Source organism: Lampetra fluviatilis, chromosome 3, assembly GCF_964198595.1.
Source record: "Lampetra fluviatilis chromosome 3, kcLamFluv1.1, whole genome shotgun sequence".
In the NCBI taxonomy this organism is placed as follows: domain Eukaryota; kingdom Metazoa; phylum Chordata; class Hyperoartia; order Petromyzontiformes; family Petromyzontidae; genus Lampetra; species Lampetra fluviatilis.
Genome location: NC_136277.1, coordinates 3,153,648 through 3,172,522, shown reverse-complemented (window position 1 = coordinate 3,172,522; position 18,875 = coordinate 3,153,648). Strand labels below are relative to the sequence as shown.

The 18,875-nt window shown below is 39.9% G+C and overlaps 1 protein-coding gene across 8 annotated transcripts in view; it reads left to right on the top strand.

Annotated features, from left to right (window-relative positions):
* LOC144951455 (protein unc-13 homolog B-like) overlaps nucleotides 1-18,875 on the top strand; it is a 250,122-nt gene that overhangs the window by 170,514 nt on the left and 60,733 nt on the right. For all 8 annotated transcript variants that reach the window (XM_078881764.1, XM_078881780.1, XM_078881772.1 and 5 more), the window contains 3 exons: nucleotides 3,030-3,115; nucleotides 8,636-8,762; nucleotides 11,629-11,725. In XM_078881764.1, coding sequence (XP_078737890.1) covers nucleotides 3,030-3,115; nucleotides 8,636-8,762; nucleotides 11,629-11,725 — 310 coding nt within the window. The remainder of the gene's footprint in view (nucleotides 1-3,029; nucleotides 3,116-8,635; nucleotides 8,763-11,628; nucleotides 11,726-18,875) is intronic.

Here is an 18,875-nt window from a genome sequence, read left to right as displayed (position 1 = left end):
AAATAGTTTTAGTCTTGCACAGTCAACATCTAAATTCACAGGGACACCATACAGCTTACAAACTCTTCAGATGAGGCAAGATTTTTATTGTAAATAACACAGTGGAGGAGCTTGGTGAATAATGGTATATTTTCCAACAAGGCGTCTTAACATGGCCTCTGGATGCGTCACAGCCGGTTTTGGCAGGCCTTAATGTATTCTTAGCGTAAAGTTCCATTTTGTAAATGGTTTCATTATTTTTAAAAATAATTATATTTACACATAGGGTTGTGAGCCCTAAGATGACTACATCAATTTACACTGAGTCAAATGCCCTTTCGTAGTGTGCAAAGGCTAGACATAATGGTAATTGATAGTCTTCTTCATTAGTATGTATGTGAGCAAGCACGGCTTATATTTCTAAACCCTGCTTGCTCACATACATACTATCAATCAGATTCTGGGGACGACTAATGAATATCAATTAAAGTAATTGGCTAGCCTCTACATTTTTGGTTATTCTACGTCCAACAATCTTCAGAAAACAATTCATATAGACGCGGTAAGAGGCTAATGGGCCTGCCATTTTTCAAGCCGGGTTTTATCTCCGCTTTGAAAACAAGAATGATTGATGCATCATTCCACGATCGAGGTTTTATTACACCCTGTATTATTTTATTTAATTACTTGTTTTGTGATAACTGGGATAACAGTAGCGGTTTCCACTGATTAAAATGCCTTTCATAAATGATAAAAGCCATGTGTAATGTATAGTATGAATGTGATCAATGGAGGAAAAGGCTTTCATATATCTAGTTGGCTCACGTGGTTGATTGATTGGCCTTTAAAACATTAATAAGTCGGTATGCCATTGAGAGCAATATACAGGAATCCCCCACTGTGTGTAAGGGATGTGTTCCTAGGAAATGCTCCTTATCTCAAAATTACTTAAACCGAACTGTTATTTTCCATAAAATAATGTTAATAATGTTAACATCGGGGCATTCTGAGCTGACATTATTGGGGAAAAAATGTCAGACTAAATGTCATGAAGTGTACAAAAATACAGATGATTATAAGTTGACATACATTTAAACTCATAACAAATACAAATGTTTTGATAAGCCTTACCAGAGATGGTTTAAGAGCTTGCTGATCAAGGCCTCTTGGGGTGAGCAGTGGTGGAGTTATGCATACTAAGGGGTGGATCACCTTGTCTCTTCATCACCAGAGGAAGGTGGCTCTTCCCGAGGCTCTTCTCCGGACCTTTTGGCTTGATTGCAGAACGTTAAAAAAATATGTCCAAAGACAACTGGACAAAATTGTTGTTTCATGATGGTACATCTCCTTATAGCGGTGAATTCCAGTGAATGCCACTGAATACTCATGGTGGTGGTGGTTTAGATTCATCGGCCTTTTCCTCAGCTCGTTCCAGCTGCATCAGATCCTCATTTGACCGGTCCTCACTATGGGACTCCTACAACTCCACCACTTCAGACTCCTCCACCTTGTCAAGTCCAGCTTCCCTCCGCCAGTAAAAAATGGTGCATATGTTAAAAGAACGCATGTGCGAAATATTTAACTTATCAGGAAATAGGTTCCCTCATTCATCAGCAACGTATATGTGAAACAACTCATTATGCGGCTCATTTTACAGGGGATTCCTATATATACAGTCAGTTCACCTATAATGAGGTAGTTAAGTTCCTGAAGAACACCGCATTATGGAAAAATTGCGCTATAATAACCATTAATTCAATGGGAATTAAGGGGTTAGGGGGTAGTGAGTTTAGAAAACCCCAACATGACTGACATTTTCATGATAATTTGTTATATAATTGTTGATTTGTATGTGTTCTTTTATAATTACTGTGTTGTAGTTCGATAATATAATTCATGATCTAAATAAATAAAAACATTAAAATAAGCGATAAATGCATGTTGCCGTGTTAGTCGCTAAGCGATAGAAAACGTAGCCGTGGAGGAGGGTGAAGAGAGAAAATGACGAAGGGTGTGAAGTAACTTGCTGAACAGCTTCACTTCACTTCCAGTAGCACCACTGCCAGAACGCTTCATACCTTTGCCACTCATAATTAAAGTCAATAATGCTGTATGTAAAGCGAAACAAATTATACTTGCTAAAGCAAAGTCCACGGTAACACGTGAGTTTCGTATGCAGGCTGAACAAAGACTAAGGTGCGTGGGTAGCATCTTAAAACATCCAGCAGCATCCCGTCTTGTGTAATGCTATGCCGAGGCAGCCGTACAACCACTTATTCCTACTTATTCCTACTCGCGCAACACATTGTTCTGTTCACTCCGTTGCTTTACATCCTATTTGCATCCACCTTGTGAAAAAAAATGTCCCCAAATATCAGTCTTGATTTGAAGCTTTCGTGACTGCAGGAATCCATACTCTTTGGTTCTTTCGGTAAGGTCACGTAGGTATCAAATAAAATAAAAAATAAATCAGGACGTTTCGGGCGCAACACAAGCGTCCATCATCAGGTGTTCTTTCCCACCTGATGATGGACGCTTGTGTTGCACCCGAAACGTCGTGATTTATTTCATTTTATACCCATGTGACTTTTCGCGTTATATCCAGTTCGCGTTTTGAAAACACGCGTTAGAGCAGAACGGACTGTACTTGTGATCGGAGGTTGATGGGTCTGCTATTCTTCAAATGATATCTACCTTTAAAAAAAAAAGTTCGCAGCATCATTCCATGATTTAGGTATTACATTTTCGATTTACATATAAATGAAATAGTTCCCCTGAATTGTCTTCAAATATATAGTGTCGCTTCTTGGATGTCCACAATTATTCCATCTGGTCTAGGAGCTCTGCTTGTTTCTTACTGTAAGGCCCGTGTGTTTTTCTTCAAGTGTAACATCTGGAAATTCCTCTCTTCATCAGATAAAAGGTTTTTATTCTGGGGATGTATGATGTTGTTTTACAGATCTGCATAACAATATTCCACTCTTCTTCCCACTGGTCACTGATAAATGTAGTCTTTGAGAATATTTAAACTTTGCTGTGCTGTGCTTCAGGTTTCCTCAAGAGTTGAATGTTGGAAAGGTGAGCGCTGAAGTAATGTGGAATCTGTTCTCCTTGGATATGAGGGCTGCTATGCAAGGTGAAGTATGTCTTATGTCAAAATCTACACAAACTAACCTTTTGCCTGTCCAAGGACGGGTGGATTGAAGTAAATCTGAAACTTGCAAACGAAAAGCAGACGGCGACGTGATATTCATTGCATCCATTCGTGTGCAATTTGTAAGGCCGCGGTGACACAGACTTAATTCATTTAAAGGTTATAATCCCTTGTTCATCATGACGACCTTTTTACTTTGATGTCTCAATAGCGGAGATCGCGGGACGTGAGGGTTCTGCCTTTGTAGTGAGGGTTGTAAGTTGACGCTGAGGAGAGGGGAGGAGGCGCCTCGCCCCCCCCCCCATGTGGAGTGACGTCACCTGCTAATTAATATTAATGGGGGTGGGGTGTCAATTTGGAGGACGTCACCTGTTCATGATTATTAATGAGGGGTGGGGGTTCTCCATGCGGAGTGACGTCACCCGCGCATGAGTATTAATGAGGGAGAGGGTCCATGTGGAAGACGTAACCTGTTCATGATTATTAATGAGGGGGGTTGGTCGACGTGGAGTGACGTCACGTGCGGGACGCACAAACATTTTTGACTCATTATAGTAGTTAATAAATCAACTCATAGCTCTATAGTATATTTTTATTAGCATGGATGCATAACGCATAAAATGTGTATGTGTGCATATATGTTTAAATGCACATTTTATGTAGGTGTACTTGTGTGGATGTGCATGCATGAGTTTAAATATGAGTAAAGTGAATCACGGGTTCACTGGGAATTATCTAGGCATGCACAGAGAGCATCCTGCTGTGCATAGGTGGGTGTGCATTTATTTACTAGCTTCTGTGCCCGTCCTAGGACGGACGCTGTCATATTTACAAAAAATTGAGCAGAGTATAATTGTATCTTGTGTAAATTTAATGACAGTGAATCTTGCACAAAAGTATGTCATCAAACACTTCACTGCATTTCACTGTAGCACTGTATTTATGGCAGTGATTCTTGCACACAACGATGTCATAAAACACCTCACTTCATGTCACTGTAGCACTGTATATATAACTGACCTTAAATTTGTTTAAAGTCACTTCTCTGATACTTTATTCTCATCTGCTTTCGGTCACTGGGGTTGAAATAAATTGGAAATCGATACAATATCTGGAAAATCATCGAGAAATTTATATTTTACCATAATTAATAAGCATAAATTAAACTTACCTTTTGTCTCAAGTTGCTGAAAAAATAAATAAAGATACCAAATCCATTTTGTTGCTGCGTAGAATTATTTATTAGATTCACTTTCAATAAATAAACGTCAAACTTAAAGCCAATTTGCGAGAAAAAATATTTCCGCTCGACCTTCTGTGCGAGTGTAAAAATCCATCCGCTCATGAATATGCGGCATGTGGAGTGGCGTCACATGCGGGACACACAAACACATTCTTGGCTCATTATAGTAGTAATCGTGGATAAATCCAATGAGCGATAAAGCTTTTTCACAAATGTCCAGTTGCGGCGGTTCAGAACGTTCCAACAACAAACAATACAAACACACGATAGGAGTATAGAGGATATGAAAGGTAAACAAATCACTTTAAAAATATACGAATAAAAATAAACTACTTTTTATCTTACCAGATAAAGCCCACTGAGCTGTTAACTTATTTTTGAGAAGCTACCTGGCCACATATGATAGCTCAACGAAGTGGTTTATTACGTGGAAATTTGTAGCAGCAAAATTTTCTAAACATGGAGGAGAAATCCAGTGGCTTTGGTAGGTGTAATTATATAATATAGATACACATGAATGTTTGTATGTCTCTGGTGTAGGCCAATCAGTTTCGAAGGCAAATGCGTATATTGTCAGATAATGCTATTTGCATGTTTTGCCACAAGTACGTGTGCTTAATGCAGAGCTGATGCCTTGCAAAAGGCATCTATTTGGTGTTTGAACATCTTAACACTTGTTTTATTGCCAGAAAGGGTAAAACCTATTCTTATTTTTCATCAAACTATGTTTCAGTTTGCATGTCTGCAGACATTTGGCGGCAACATGTTCACCAGAGCAGGAAGCCCCCAGAGCAGCCTGAAGTGCAGCACTCTGCCACTGAGTAGATCAGTGATAGGGCAGCAGTTTGCAGCACATCAGCTGAGGAGCCCCAGGTTCTTTTTTCATGTTTTTGTCCCAGGGCAATTTTAGTTTTGTCTTTTCACAGACTTTTGAAGGTCAGGCTTCTATCCATATTGGGGTGGTTATCATCTCTATTAGTTACCTTGAGATAGTGATGTGAATTCCTTGCATTCGAAGCATAGTAGAGATTGATTTCTGTGTGTTATGAATTGGTCTGAGAGAGGGATTGACTTGGGAAACATGTTGATGTTATTGGGGAGTGGGGAAGAGCTCTACATGCATGTGATGGAGGTGAGAGATGCTTGTTGGGATGTAGATGTGGAACATGATGGGTTAAAAGGTCAGTAAAGTTTATTTGTTCTACTATGCGAGACACAAGAGACAACAATCGTCGCATTTGCAAGAATGGCCTGGTTCACTAAAAGGACGAAATAAAATCAAATGAAATACGCAAATAGAAATCAAATAAAAAACAACTGTCACATGAGAAATCTAAAATATTGCACGGACATAAATCATTGTTAAATAATGAATTTCCTCTCATGCAAACCGGCAAAGGCAGATTATTTTAAACCGATTATAGTGCAATTACAATTAAGATACGAAAACATTAAACAGATGTATGTTGAATCCCGTAAGAATATGTGAAAAGAAAAGGATATATGTCAAATATATTAGGTATTTACACTGAAGAAATATGCGTACAGTACTGCCGATGGAGATTTGGTGTTTATGGAGAGGTTTTGGGAGGTGTTGAGAGAATCTCATTACCTCAAGGTCTTCATGGAAATAATGGAATTTTCGTTAGACCTCCTTTGCCAGTACCAAAATATAATAATAGGGTTTTTCCCCTTTTTTCTGGCAACAAAACTGAAACCTTTTTACAAGGAATCATGTCTGCATTAACCACAATACTTGTGGTCAAAATGCAAACAAAAAACACACTCCGATAATGCACACATGATTCCTTGTAAAAAGGTTTCAGTTTTGTTGCCAGAAAAAAAGGGGAAACCCCTATTATTATATTCTTAGGTTTTTTTCGGTAAAGTCACGCAGGTAAAAAATTTAAATTAATAAAAGTAAAATAAAACAAAAAAATTCACGACGTTTCGGAAGCAACACAAGCCTCCGTCTTCAGGTGGAACCGTCACAGCCACGACAGCTGTATCAAGTAAATGAGAGATCACAAGAAATACTACCCCGTACATATAATGGTTGAGGGGGGAAGGGCCAGGAACGGCACACTTTTTTATTAATATGGTAAGGTGAGGCTTAAGACCAAGAGTAGACTGCATAACAAAGGACTGAGCCTTTGTTATGGAGAGGTGCGGTTTGTAACTAACACCTAGCATACATAACAAAAGTGTGAAAAAAGAAAAGCAAGTAAAAACTAAAACTGGTAAAACAACAAACTGGCTGTCTATCAATAACCTGTAATAGTTGTCTGTCAAATAAGATGGTCCAAATAAGTGTATTTACATTAGTATTTCTTGTGATCTCTCATTTACTTGATACAGCTGTCGTGGTTGTGACGGTTCCACCTGAAGACGGAGGCTTGTGTTGCTTCCGAAACGTCGTGAATTTTTTAATTTGTTTTATTTTACTTTTATTAATTTAAATTTTTTACCTACGTGACTTTACTGGAAAAAACCTAAGAATATGAATCCTTGCAGTCACGAAAGCTTCAAATCTAGAAACCTATTATTATTATTATAATGGAATTTTGTTAAGAATACATATATACCGGGGTGGCTCAACCCTGAATTAGCTTGTAATTTTCGAGGATACTATATACATGTGAAAAAAAGCAGACCTTGGTCAATGACACTGCCTTAAAATAAAAAAGGATATAGAGAGGTAATGTTTTGGGCAATGGCCCTTCATAGCACAGTGTTATTGACTAATGTGTTGAGCTCTTTGTTATTTGTGCTAGTCCACCACTGCAGTATCACCAAATAATCCAGCAGTGAGTTTCTATCTGGAAGTCACGTATTTTCACTGAAATCATATTGTTCAAGATGTTTTTAAATAAGCAAGAAGTTATTCTTGGAGACGACCAATGAACACTTACGTCGTGTGTGTAGTCCTTTAGATAATTGTATAACATGCCAGGGCGATCAGCTGGAATTGGGTTATAATGGTGAGTAGCTGATCCATTGGTTGGTCTAAGGGTTTAGTGGTGAGTGATTGAACAAAGTTTCTGATCCCTTTTATGATCTCGTTATCTGCGTTGTGTTTCAAGAGGTTGCTTTAATCATACTCGAGTAAATCAGGGAAGATTTATGAAGATGGACTTCATCCTGTTGAGGGTGCCAAAGACGAAAATAAACTTTGCTTAAGTGTAACTGTTTTGAAAAGTTTGGGTTGAAGGCAGTTCTTTTTGTTTCAGTATGGCAACAACTTTGCTGTTAGTGGATAGACATGTCCCACCCATGATCTGTAAGGTTTTAATGATAAGTGAGCAATATGCTTCTCTTACAGTAAAAACAACGTCTATGCTGAGGTTGTTAAGTTGAGATAATGTCCTTTTAACATTTAGGTACATCATGTTAATAGGAATCAACGTGATGTACCTAAATGTTAACCACCTAAATGTTAACCGTTATACATCAAGACAAGTTGTCTTGATGGAAAACTTCAAGTTTATGAGTAATTGTAGTTGCTCTTGTGCTTGTGAAGAGAGAGTCCTGCATTTCGTTGTTGGGTATTTGTGAAAAATATGTTGTTTATCTTTGAAGTGGTCATGGAGGTCATGGCAATATGGCAGATATTGCTGTTTGCATTGTGGTACACAAGGGAGAAGACGCTTAATTCCTAAGATAATGTTTGGAGGGATATTTAAATATAACTGATGTGGAAGAATTTGAAAATGAGGTTAAAATCAGATTAGTGGGTGGTAGTAAGAGACCAGGAGAAAGAGAGTGTGATGTCATCAACATTTACATTTGTAAACATAACCTTGTAATATTCTGTACAATTACATAAGGACCTCAACATTTTAGCTATGCATGTGGGACATTGACACTCCTTTAAATTGCAGTTAAAATGCATTTGCCTTCAATGCTTCGATTTGAAAGCCATATATTCATTCCATTTTTTTTTACAAACGCTTAAGTAATTACATTCTGATTACAGGCAGGGATTAGTAAATGTAAATAATGATCAAGTGTCTAGCCACTGTGTCCATTTCTGCGCCAGTCCCTCACATACAGACATAAACACAGTAGAAATATCAAGAGTACAGTTTGAATGTGTGTTCTGTATCCCCTCCGACAAGATGAATGTGTGCAATGTGAGCCGACTTGTAAACTTGTTTGTATTTGGGTGTTTTTAAGCTTCCACTTTGCATCCACACTTGCCGTGACTGATGTTTAATTTAGTTTCTAATGGATGTCGTTGTTTTTTTTTTCATTTAAAGAGCACGAGAAGCACAGGCAGTGTAAGAGTGCAGACTACATGAATCTGCACTTCAAAGTGAAATGGCTTTACAATGAATATGTAAAGGACCTGCCAGCTTCAAAAGAGAAAGTTCCAGAATACTCTGCGTAAGTTCCATAATTATCGTTCTCAACACCATCCATTTTTCAATCAATGTATTGATGCAGGCCTCTCTGGTCAAGGTTTTGTACATCTGTAAGATCCCTCATTTCCGAATGTACCCTGCTTTTATTCCATTTAATTTTTTCCGTATGTGCTTTTGCTTAAGTTTTCTCCCATTCCATCACTTTTATTGACCTGTCTTTTTGAAGGTTCATATGATGTCCCACATGGTTTTTCAATAATTCAAACATTGTTTTTACTTTCTAGTCATTACACGTATGTGTTTGTTTATTATATTCTTAGGTTTTTTTCGGTAAAGTCACGTAGGTAAAACATCAAAATTAATGAAAATAAAATAAAACAAAAATCACGACGTTTCGGAGGCAACACAAGTCTCCGTCATCAGGTGGGACCGTCACAGCCAGATTAGCTGCATCAAGTGAGCTAATCTGGCTGTGACGGTCCCACCTGATGACGGAGACTTGTGTTGCCTCCGAAACGTCGTGATTTTTGTTTTATTTTATTTTCATTAATTTTGATGTTTTACCTACGTGACGTTACCGAAAAAACCTAAGAATATGATTCCTTGCAGTCACGAAAGCTTCAAATCTAGAATGTTTGTTTATTATTTACAGTGGATTTTGTAATATTTTGTCATCAGATACACTTCATTCCACGTGATATGTTGTGATTTATGGGATTGATGGTACACCTTTAAAGTAGAACGTTATCTTAATTAATTACACAAGTCAGCACTTGGTATAGCCAATACCTTATCAATCGCTCTATATGGAATGTTAACCATGGTTATTTTTAAAAATACAATGTTTCTTTTGTCAGGTGACCGTTAACTGTAATGAGATAGCCATATCAGCTCAGGCTGACCACAATATAGCAGTCCATGGGTACATTCACCTATGGCCAGCATTACTGCTGTGAACGCTGTTGGAGTATTTTAGTATATATTGGTTGCTTATTGCTTTACTGTTGCTAACATTTCTGAATCTTTTTATTTGTTCATATTTAAATAAATAGATCACATCAAAATGAACACAAGAAGTGCTGACACATTGCTAATCATAACAGTCCTGCTGAGTGCTGCTGGTTTGGAAACAATTGAATCAGAATAATTTGATCATCAAGCTGTGTGCAGTGATTCGTGTGCATGTCTCGTGACCTGTGTCACCACTTGTGCAACCAAAAATGGACAATGACATTTTCCTAGAAAATGTAAATTTTTGGGCAGAGAAGTTTCTCATCATTGCTAAAGGTGGCAATGACTTGCAACAAAAGCACCCACCTTCATCACGGCGTTAAAATTGTTATGCCTATTGTCATCATCATTATAATTTAACTTATACAGAATTTAAATACTACACGCATCTCAAGACAATGCACAGGGAAAATAATTTAAACATAAACATCATATACAAATATAAATAATAAGACCTCGCAAGAAATTGAATCGCGCAAATGGAGCGGCAGAACACATCACTCCGTACACTGTCGCCTCCAACTGCCAGAACCACGTGCAGACGGTGAATTGTCCTGCAATGTGAAATGAGTATCGCAATAACATAGACAAGTTGCAAGATCGTGCTGTTTCTTTATTCACAGGGAATTGTTCCATCAATATCGATGGTGGCAGACTTTTGAGAAAGGCAGTCACAACAACCATTTTGTTACTATAATCATTATTATTTGTCATCTCATTCTTATTTTTTTATGATCATCTTTTACGTAACAATGTGTTTTGATATTTGTTAATGTTTTTTGTTTCTCTGCAATGGATGTTCTGGTAACATCCAAATGTTTTACCCCACAGCGGTCTTCGTTTATATAGAAAATCATGCTTTAAATGTGTTGAGGGTAACTTAAGAACCTCCGTCAATCAGATGAAAGTGTGGTGCCCCTTGGATCCTCTGTAAGTCTGTGCAGCATTACAGGCAATGCGTGCAATTCAACAAAGGGGAAAAGGTGTGATATCCACGAACGGCACAGAATGGTTTTGGCCATGTTCACTCCACAAATTATGAAGAAAATAATCATTTGGAAACCTTTTCCAATCAATTCCTGGATGAAGGCTTCCCCATGTCGTGTTGGTCGTTGGGGGTTGTTTGATTGTTCTTCATCACGCTGGTCAGTGCAGGTTCGCTAAGCGGGGGCCAGGACTAATACGGAAATCATGATGTTAGCCATGAAGTGGGTATTGAACTCCAGGTTACTCATCATGTGGCACTAACCACTATGCCACAAACTTTGTGACATTCATTTTGCTTTTTTGTCAGTTTCACAGCAAAGTGCTTGTGATTACTTTATAAAGTGAAAGGATGAGATTAAGCTAAAAAAAATAGATACATTTGTTTAAGAGTTTCCACAACACCAACACATGATGAAGCATGGGCATCATAGTAGACCACTAGGAAGCGCAAGGACCCATAACCATAGCACAGAAACTTCCATACGAAGAAAGGAAAAAAAGTTGTACTGTCATGGGAGTGTTGGGTGTGTACAATTGGATGGATATAGTTCAGCCTTTGTTATAAAAGTGTTGCACGGCAAAAATAGTATTTCTCTACTGGGTGGAAAACAGCATGGAAACCCAGGCTGAATCATGTGTTTTCTCCACGGCAGACACACCACTTATGTGGAAAACTAAATCCTGCTGGCAAAAATAAACGCTTAGACAAAAATAGTTTGTGTGTGGAAAAAAGTATTTCCCTTTGTCTGTGTGGGATCTCACCTTTTCATGAAGGTTATTGATTGACTTATATACGATGAATGCTCGTTTCTTCCAAAGCCCTTTGTTTTATGTGTGGAACATAATTTAGATTGTTAAATGTCATGTGGTGCTGTGTGTCGATGTTGTAGGTGGTTTGAGCCATTTGTACTGCAGTGGTTGGATGAAAATGAAGAGGTCTCATTGGAATTTCTGCGAGGCGCTCTGGACCGAGACAAGAAGGATGGGGTAGGCTAATCCATATATTTTTCAAGAAAAAGCATACGTATATAGTTCAGGGCAATCAAACTATATATACACATCTTAAATAATACCTATCACCTCGAAATTTATATATTAACTCTAAGTGAAAATCTTAACCTCTCTGCTTGGTTTGAGATTATAAAGTATTAAGTTTACCAATATCACCATCAGCCGTTGTCTATCCTCAGTTGGACGAATACCTCTTGCTTTCACCATCCTTCACTTTCATGCGGTGCTACAATCCACCTCACTCCTACACGTGAACTGATCTCATTACTACATTCATGTGATGGCCGTGCTCTTATAAACACATTATCTTCTTTCACTATCTTTCTATCACCAGTCTCATCCATTATCCATAAGTCATGTGCCCTGCTCAAGCCCACTTAATTTGTTCAACATTCAACATTGTGACTGTGACTTGTGTTTGTTATTTTAATCCAGTGTTCCTTTTCATATTTTCGTGTAATTCCAAGCGTGTGTTTACCCATGATTTTGTGCCCAATTGTCAACTTTTATTCAATTTTAATTGCATTTGTCCAAGTTTCGGATCCATACTTCATAGGTAGCGATATTCAGTTATTACAACAACAACAACGCATCCAGTTCAGGCTCAATGGTTTGCTGCCATTCATTATTCATTTCAGTTTTCCAAAACAATTCTATCCTGCTTTTGTTCTTATTATATTGATGCCAATCCAATGTCAATTATGGCTATAGCTATTATAAATCTACTGCTTTGTTTTAAATTGTTTCCCTGATTCATTATTGTACGTGACTCGTTTAGCGTTTCTTTTTTTCAGTCTAATTTCACTGCCTTCTTTCTTAAATCATTCCTTGTTATTTATTTAATTGGTTCTTATAACTGCCATTATCGACTCTGAGATGGTGAATACTTAATCGATTTATGATTATGCCGTCATTTTTCCTGTCCCATTGTTGTAAAATATATTCTGTTAATCTATTTTGTTATTTATCATTTGATCAATTCACTGATTTTATACATTTCTGAAACAACAAAAAAACATGGCTGGACAAAGCCCGTAAATCCATGGGACTCTTTAACATATATTTTAAACCACTTGTTTATGACACCCAATAACAGCAACATTTGTCCGCGATTACTGGATTAAAGCACAATTATCTCCACGTAACCAATGATATAGGTGTTGGATGGACTTTCGTTTTTTTGTGATCAGCACGTACAGAGAACCCATTCCCTCATTGTCCCCTTGCTGTCCCTTATCTCTGAACTCCACTCACTGCCACGCCTTCCGTCATTTCCACACACCCTCAGCACCATTCCCACCAATGCCCCCTCTCGCTCACACTTAGTATACCTATCGTCTGTCGTTAATAAAACATCTTTACTTGTAAAAAAATGTTATTAGCTACAAAAAGTAAACCACAAGTTCATAGGATTAATAAAATGCCACAATATGACTAAAGCGGAAGTTGAACGGTGCAACTATTATGCATCCTATTTCTTGCTTGTCTTCTGCAATACAGTTTAACGTTATTGAACCAATCCAGTGTATCGCATACCATAACCTTGACTATAACATATTCACGTGGCATCAATAAACAAAAAAATCACATGCAATAATCACAGCATTTCTTAGCACTGCACATATAATATTTACGCAGGAAAAAATAAACAGTTTTTGAAATAGTAGTATGAGTGGGGCGAGAGAAGTTTACTACATGACTACTCCTTGGTTTGGCTTTCCATAGGCTGTATCAGAGCCATTATATTCAACCCTCAGGGTAGTGAATACATGACAAGTTACCAAATGTAAAATGGAACACATTGAGTACATTAATTACGGAACTTTGTACAATGGTTTTGGTGGTGGAGGAGGCCTGGTATTGATCTCCTGTGAGGTTGTTTGCAGCCCCCAGGCTTAGAGCTGCCTCAACGATGAGCCTTTCACATGTACTCGTCGTGTCAACTGAAATAATGTCAACATGGTAAAGCCTACTACACATGGTGCAATGCCTATGCGTTACAATGCAGGAAAGAATGGAACCACCCACCTTGCTTCCCATGAGTTGCAACCCCTCCAGGTTCAATGCCATCCACATCACACATTATGACAGTGATGACACCAGACCCAAAAGCACGTTCATGTTGGTGTACCGGGCGAGGCGACCCCGAGTTGATGTGAGCTCACGCCGCATTGCCGAGTTACCACAGCGTGTGCACCATGCCTTACAACAGCCACTAAGTGACAGTGATATCACCACAGCGCTTGTGCCAGGCTAGATTCACTTTTAACCGTCACGTGAGTGTCAAAGGCTCGCTAGCAGGAGGCCACGGCACAGGCCCAGGTGCTATGGGTTGACTGAGATGACTGGCAGATTCACAACCTGTGCTCCCCACTGTGCCAGCTTGCTGTATTTTAACTGCCTGGCACTCCGCTCATTGTTGTGCCAGGCAGTTAAAATACAGCAAGCTGGCTCAGTTATTTGTTGGAGGGCATCTGCCTCTTAACTGCCCAGTAGCATCCTTCACGAGACTCCTCAGAAGCCAAACTTGACACCGCTGGTAATAGTCATTGGAAAGTCCAATCAGCTTGCACATCCTTCTCAGCCCACCTTTTCTCGAGCTTGTGCTGCAAAAGTTTAGCTCTCTCTATCTGGCCAAACAGAAGCGTCTTGGACATGTGGTGGCTGGGGATGAGGGCTACATGACCCAGCCAAAGCAGCCTCGCCGCCAGGGCATCTCACTGATGAGACTTTGTAGATATACTTCAGGGATCTGTGACCTACTCACGCAATCCAGTCTGGTTATACCCACAATGGATTGTAGGCAGGCCAGCATGAATGCTTCAAACCAGAGAAAATGTTCCTTTTAAAGGGGTCCACATTTTGCAAGCATGGAGGACGAAGGGCAAAACTGTGGCTGAGAAGACCCAGAGCTTCGTATGGAACGAAGACCAGGTAGCTTTCATACAGCATTATGCAGCTGATGATAAAATAATGCTGCTCGACTGATTTGGAATGATACCTCTGAAACAATGCAGAACTCAGACAAATGCACATGCATTACATTCTTAGTTTGTCCATTACCTTGTTACTTTACCTATCAGTGTAGTCTTCTTTTCACACTTCAGATGTAGTTTATACAATATATACAGCACATAGACTATATACTGGATTATATTTACAGAATATACATACTATACTAGAATTTATGCTGCACATTATTTATTATAAATACAGTATATTTATTGTATAAAGTGTACGGTTATATTCTGCATGTGTTATACATGCAGTGTATATCATAATTCGATATATATCGTGTTCTTTTGTATTTTATATATATATATTTTGTAGGCTTCTATATATTTTCATGTACATCCAGTACAGTATTTAGCACCTATGTCGCCATGAGCCTCTTCACCGCAGTGCTCGAGTTGACATGGGCCGTGTAACTTGATTTCTTTCACCCCTCTAAGGGGTAAGGGTGGCAGGGGGAACTCAAGTCTACACGTTATGCCCACATAACCTCTTCACATGGAATTCACGGCGACATCCTGTGCATGTAAAAGGTCCTCACTAGACAAAGCATTGAGCAGACTGAACGACAGAGAAACGTGGAGAAAAAGAGATGCAGAGAGACACAGTACAGAAATATGAAGCGAGAGAGATGGCAACATAGTGAGAGACACAAATATACACAGAAACAGAGAGCATGTCTGTATGTATAAACATATTTCGTGCCGTACGTAGCCAACCACGTTAATCGGAGGTGTATACGCAAGAGACAGAGATGCAGAGGAAGACATGGGATGGAGAGACAGATAACTACACAGTGGCATGTAGACACAGAAAGAGATATGGGGCGAATTTGAATCATGGAGAGATACCTGGAGATGGGGAGAGAGCAACACATATATACCCAGACATAGAGAGAGACAGGGAGATGCAATTACGGCCCCTGGGCTGCACGTGGTCTTGTATAAACTCAGCAAAAGACAGAGAGACACAGAGAAAGGTATACATAGATACAAACAGAGAATCGGAGAGACACAGAGATGACATAGGCACATATACATATGCACAGAAAGATATTACCACAGAGAGATGTGCAAAGAGACACATATCTGGACAGGGTTAACACAGAGAAACACACACAAATGCATATACACAGAGACACGGAAATACATGGATTAAAAAATGCAGAGAGAGAGAAATTGAGAGAGACACCCAGAGACACAACAGGGTTATACAATTGCAATCCCCAGGCTACTTGGCCTTTGTAGATATGGAGTCACTGAGCAAAACACACAAACACATTACAGAGAGAACCATGCAGTTGATGTGAGCTCACGCCGCATTGCCGAGTTACCACAGCGTGTGCACCATGCCTTACAACAGCCACTAAGTGACAGTGATATCACCACAGCGCTTGTGCCAGGCTAGATTCACTTTTAACCGTCACGTGAGTGTCAAAGGCTCGCTAGCAGGAGGCCACGGCACAGGCCCAGGTGCTATGGGTTGACTGAGATGACTGGCAGATTCACAACCTGTGCTCCCCACTGTGCCAGCTTGCTGTATTTTAACTGCCTGGCACTCCGCTCATTGTTGTGCCAGGCAGTTAAAATACAGCAAGCTGGCTCAGTTATTTGTTGGAGGGCATCTGCCTCTTAACTGCCCAGTAGCATCCTTCACGAGACTCCTCAGAAGCCAAACTTGACACCGCTGGTAATAGTCATTGGAAAGTCCAATCAGCTTGCACATCCTTCTCAGCCCACCTTTTCTCGAGCTTGTGCTGCAAAAGTTTAGCTCTCTCTATCTGGCCAAACAGAAGCGTCTTGGACATGTGGTGGCTGGGGATGAGGGCTACATGACCCAGCCAAAGCAGCCTCGCCGCCAGGGCATCTCACTGATGAGACTTTGTAGATATACTTCAGGGATCTGTGACCTACTCACGCAATCCAGTCTGGTTATACCCACAATGGATTGTAGGCAGGCCAGCATGAATGCTTCAAACCAGAGAAAATGTTCCTTTTAAAGGGGTCCACATTTTGCAAGCATGGAGGACGAAGGGCAAAACTGTGGCTGAGAAGACCCAGAGCTTCGTATGGAACGAAGACCAGGTAGCTTTCATACAGCATTATGCAGCTGATGATAAAATAATGCTGCTCGACTGATTTGGAATGATACCTCTGAAACAATGCAGAACTCAGACAAATGCACATGCATTACATTCTTAGTTTGTCCATTACCTTGTTACTTTACCTATCAGTGTAGTCTTCTTTTCACACTTCAGATGTAGTTTATACAATATATACAGCACATAGACTATATACTGGATTATATTTACAGAATATACATACTATACTAGAATTTATGCTGCACATTATTTATTATAAATACAGTATATTTATTGTATAAAGTGTACGGTTATATTCTGCATGTGTTATACATGCAGTGTATATCATAATTCGATATATATCGTGTTCTTTTGTATTTTATATATATATATTTTGTAGGCTTCTATATATTTTCATGTACATCCAGTACAGTATTTAGCACCTATGTCGCCATGAGCCTCTTCACCGCAGTGCTCGAGTTGACATGGGCCGTGTAACTTGATTTCTTTCACCCCTCTAAGGGGTAAGGGTGGCAGGGGGAACTCAAGTCTACACGTTATGCCCACATAACCTCTTCACATGGAATTCACGGCGACATCCTGTGCATGTAAAAGGTCCTCACTAGACAAAGCATTGAGCAGACTGAACGACAGAGAAACGTGGAGAAAAAGAGATGCAGAGAGACACAGTACAGAAATATGAAGCGAGAGAGATGGCAACATAGTGAGAGACACAAATATACACAGAAACAGAGAGCATGTCTGTATGTATAAACATATTTCGTGCCGTACGTAGCCAACCACGTTAATCGGAGGTGTATACGCAAGAGACAGAGATGCAGAGGAAGACATGGGATGGAGAGACAGATAACTACACAGTGGCATGTAGACACAGAAAGAGATATGGGGCGAATTTGAATCATGGAGAGATACCTGGAGATGGGGAGAGAGCAACACATATATACCCAGACATAGAGAGAGACAGGGAGATGCAATTACGGCCCCTGGGCTGCACGTGGTCTTGTATAAACTCAGCAAAAGACAGAGAGACACAGAGAAAGGTATACATAGATACAAACAGAGAATCGGAGAGACACAGAGATGACATAGGCACATATACATATGCACAGAAAGATATTACCACAGAGAGATGTGCAAAGAGACACATATCTGGACAGGGTTAACACAGAGAAACACACACAAATGCATATACACAGAGACACGGAAATACATGGATTAAAAAATGCAGAGAGAGAGAAATTGAGAGAGACACCCAGAGACACAACAGGGTTATACAATTGCAATCCCCAGGCTACTTGGCCTTTGTAGATATGGAGTCACTGAGCAAAACACACAAACACATTACAGAGAGAACCATGCAGTTGATGTGAGCTCACGCCGCATTGCCGAGTTACCACAGCGTGTGCACCATGCCTTACAACAGCCACTAAGTGACAGTGATATCACCACAGCGCTTGTGCCAGGCTAGATTCACTTTTAACCGTCACGTGAGTGTCAAAGGCTCGCTAGCAGGAGGCCACGGCACAGGCCCAGGTGCTATGGGTTGACTGAGATGACTGGCAGATTCACAACCTGTGCTCCCCACTGTGCCAGCTTGCTGTATTTTAACTGCCTGGCACTCCGCTCATTGTTGTGCCAGGCAGTTAAAATACAGCAAGCTGGCTCAGTTATTTGTTGGAGGGCATCTGCCTCTTAACTGCCCAGTAGCATCCTTCACGAGACTCCTCAGAAGCCAAACTTGACACCGCTGGTAATAGTCATTGGAAAGTCCAATCAGCTTGCACATCCTTCTCAGCCCACCTTTTCTCGAGCTTGTGCTGCAAAAGTTTAGCTCTCTCTATCTGGCCAAACAGAAGCGTCTTGGACATGTGGTGGCTGGGGATGAGGGCTACATGACCCAGCCAAAGCAGCCTCGCCGCCAGGGCATCTCACTGATGAGACTTTGTAGATATACTTCAGGGATCTGTGACCTACTCACGCAATCCAGTCTGGTTATACCCACAATGGATTGTA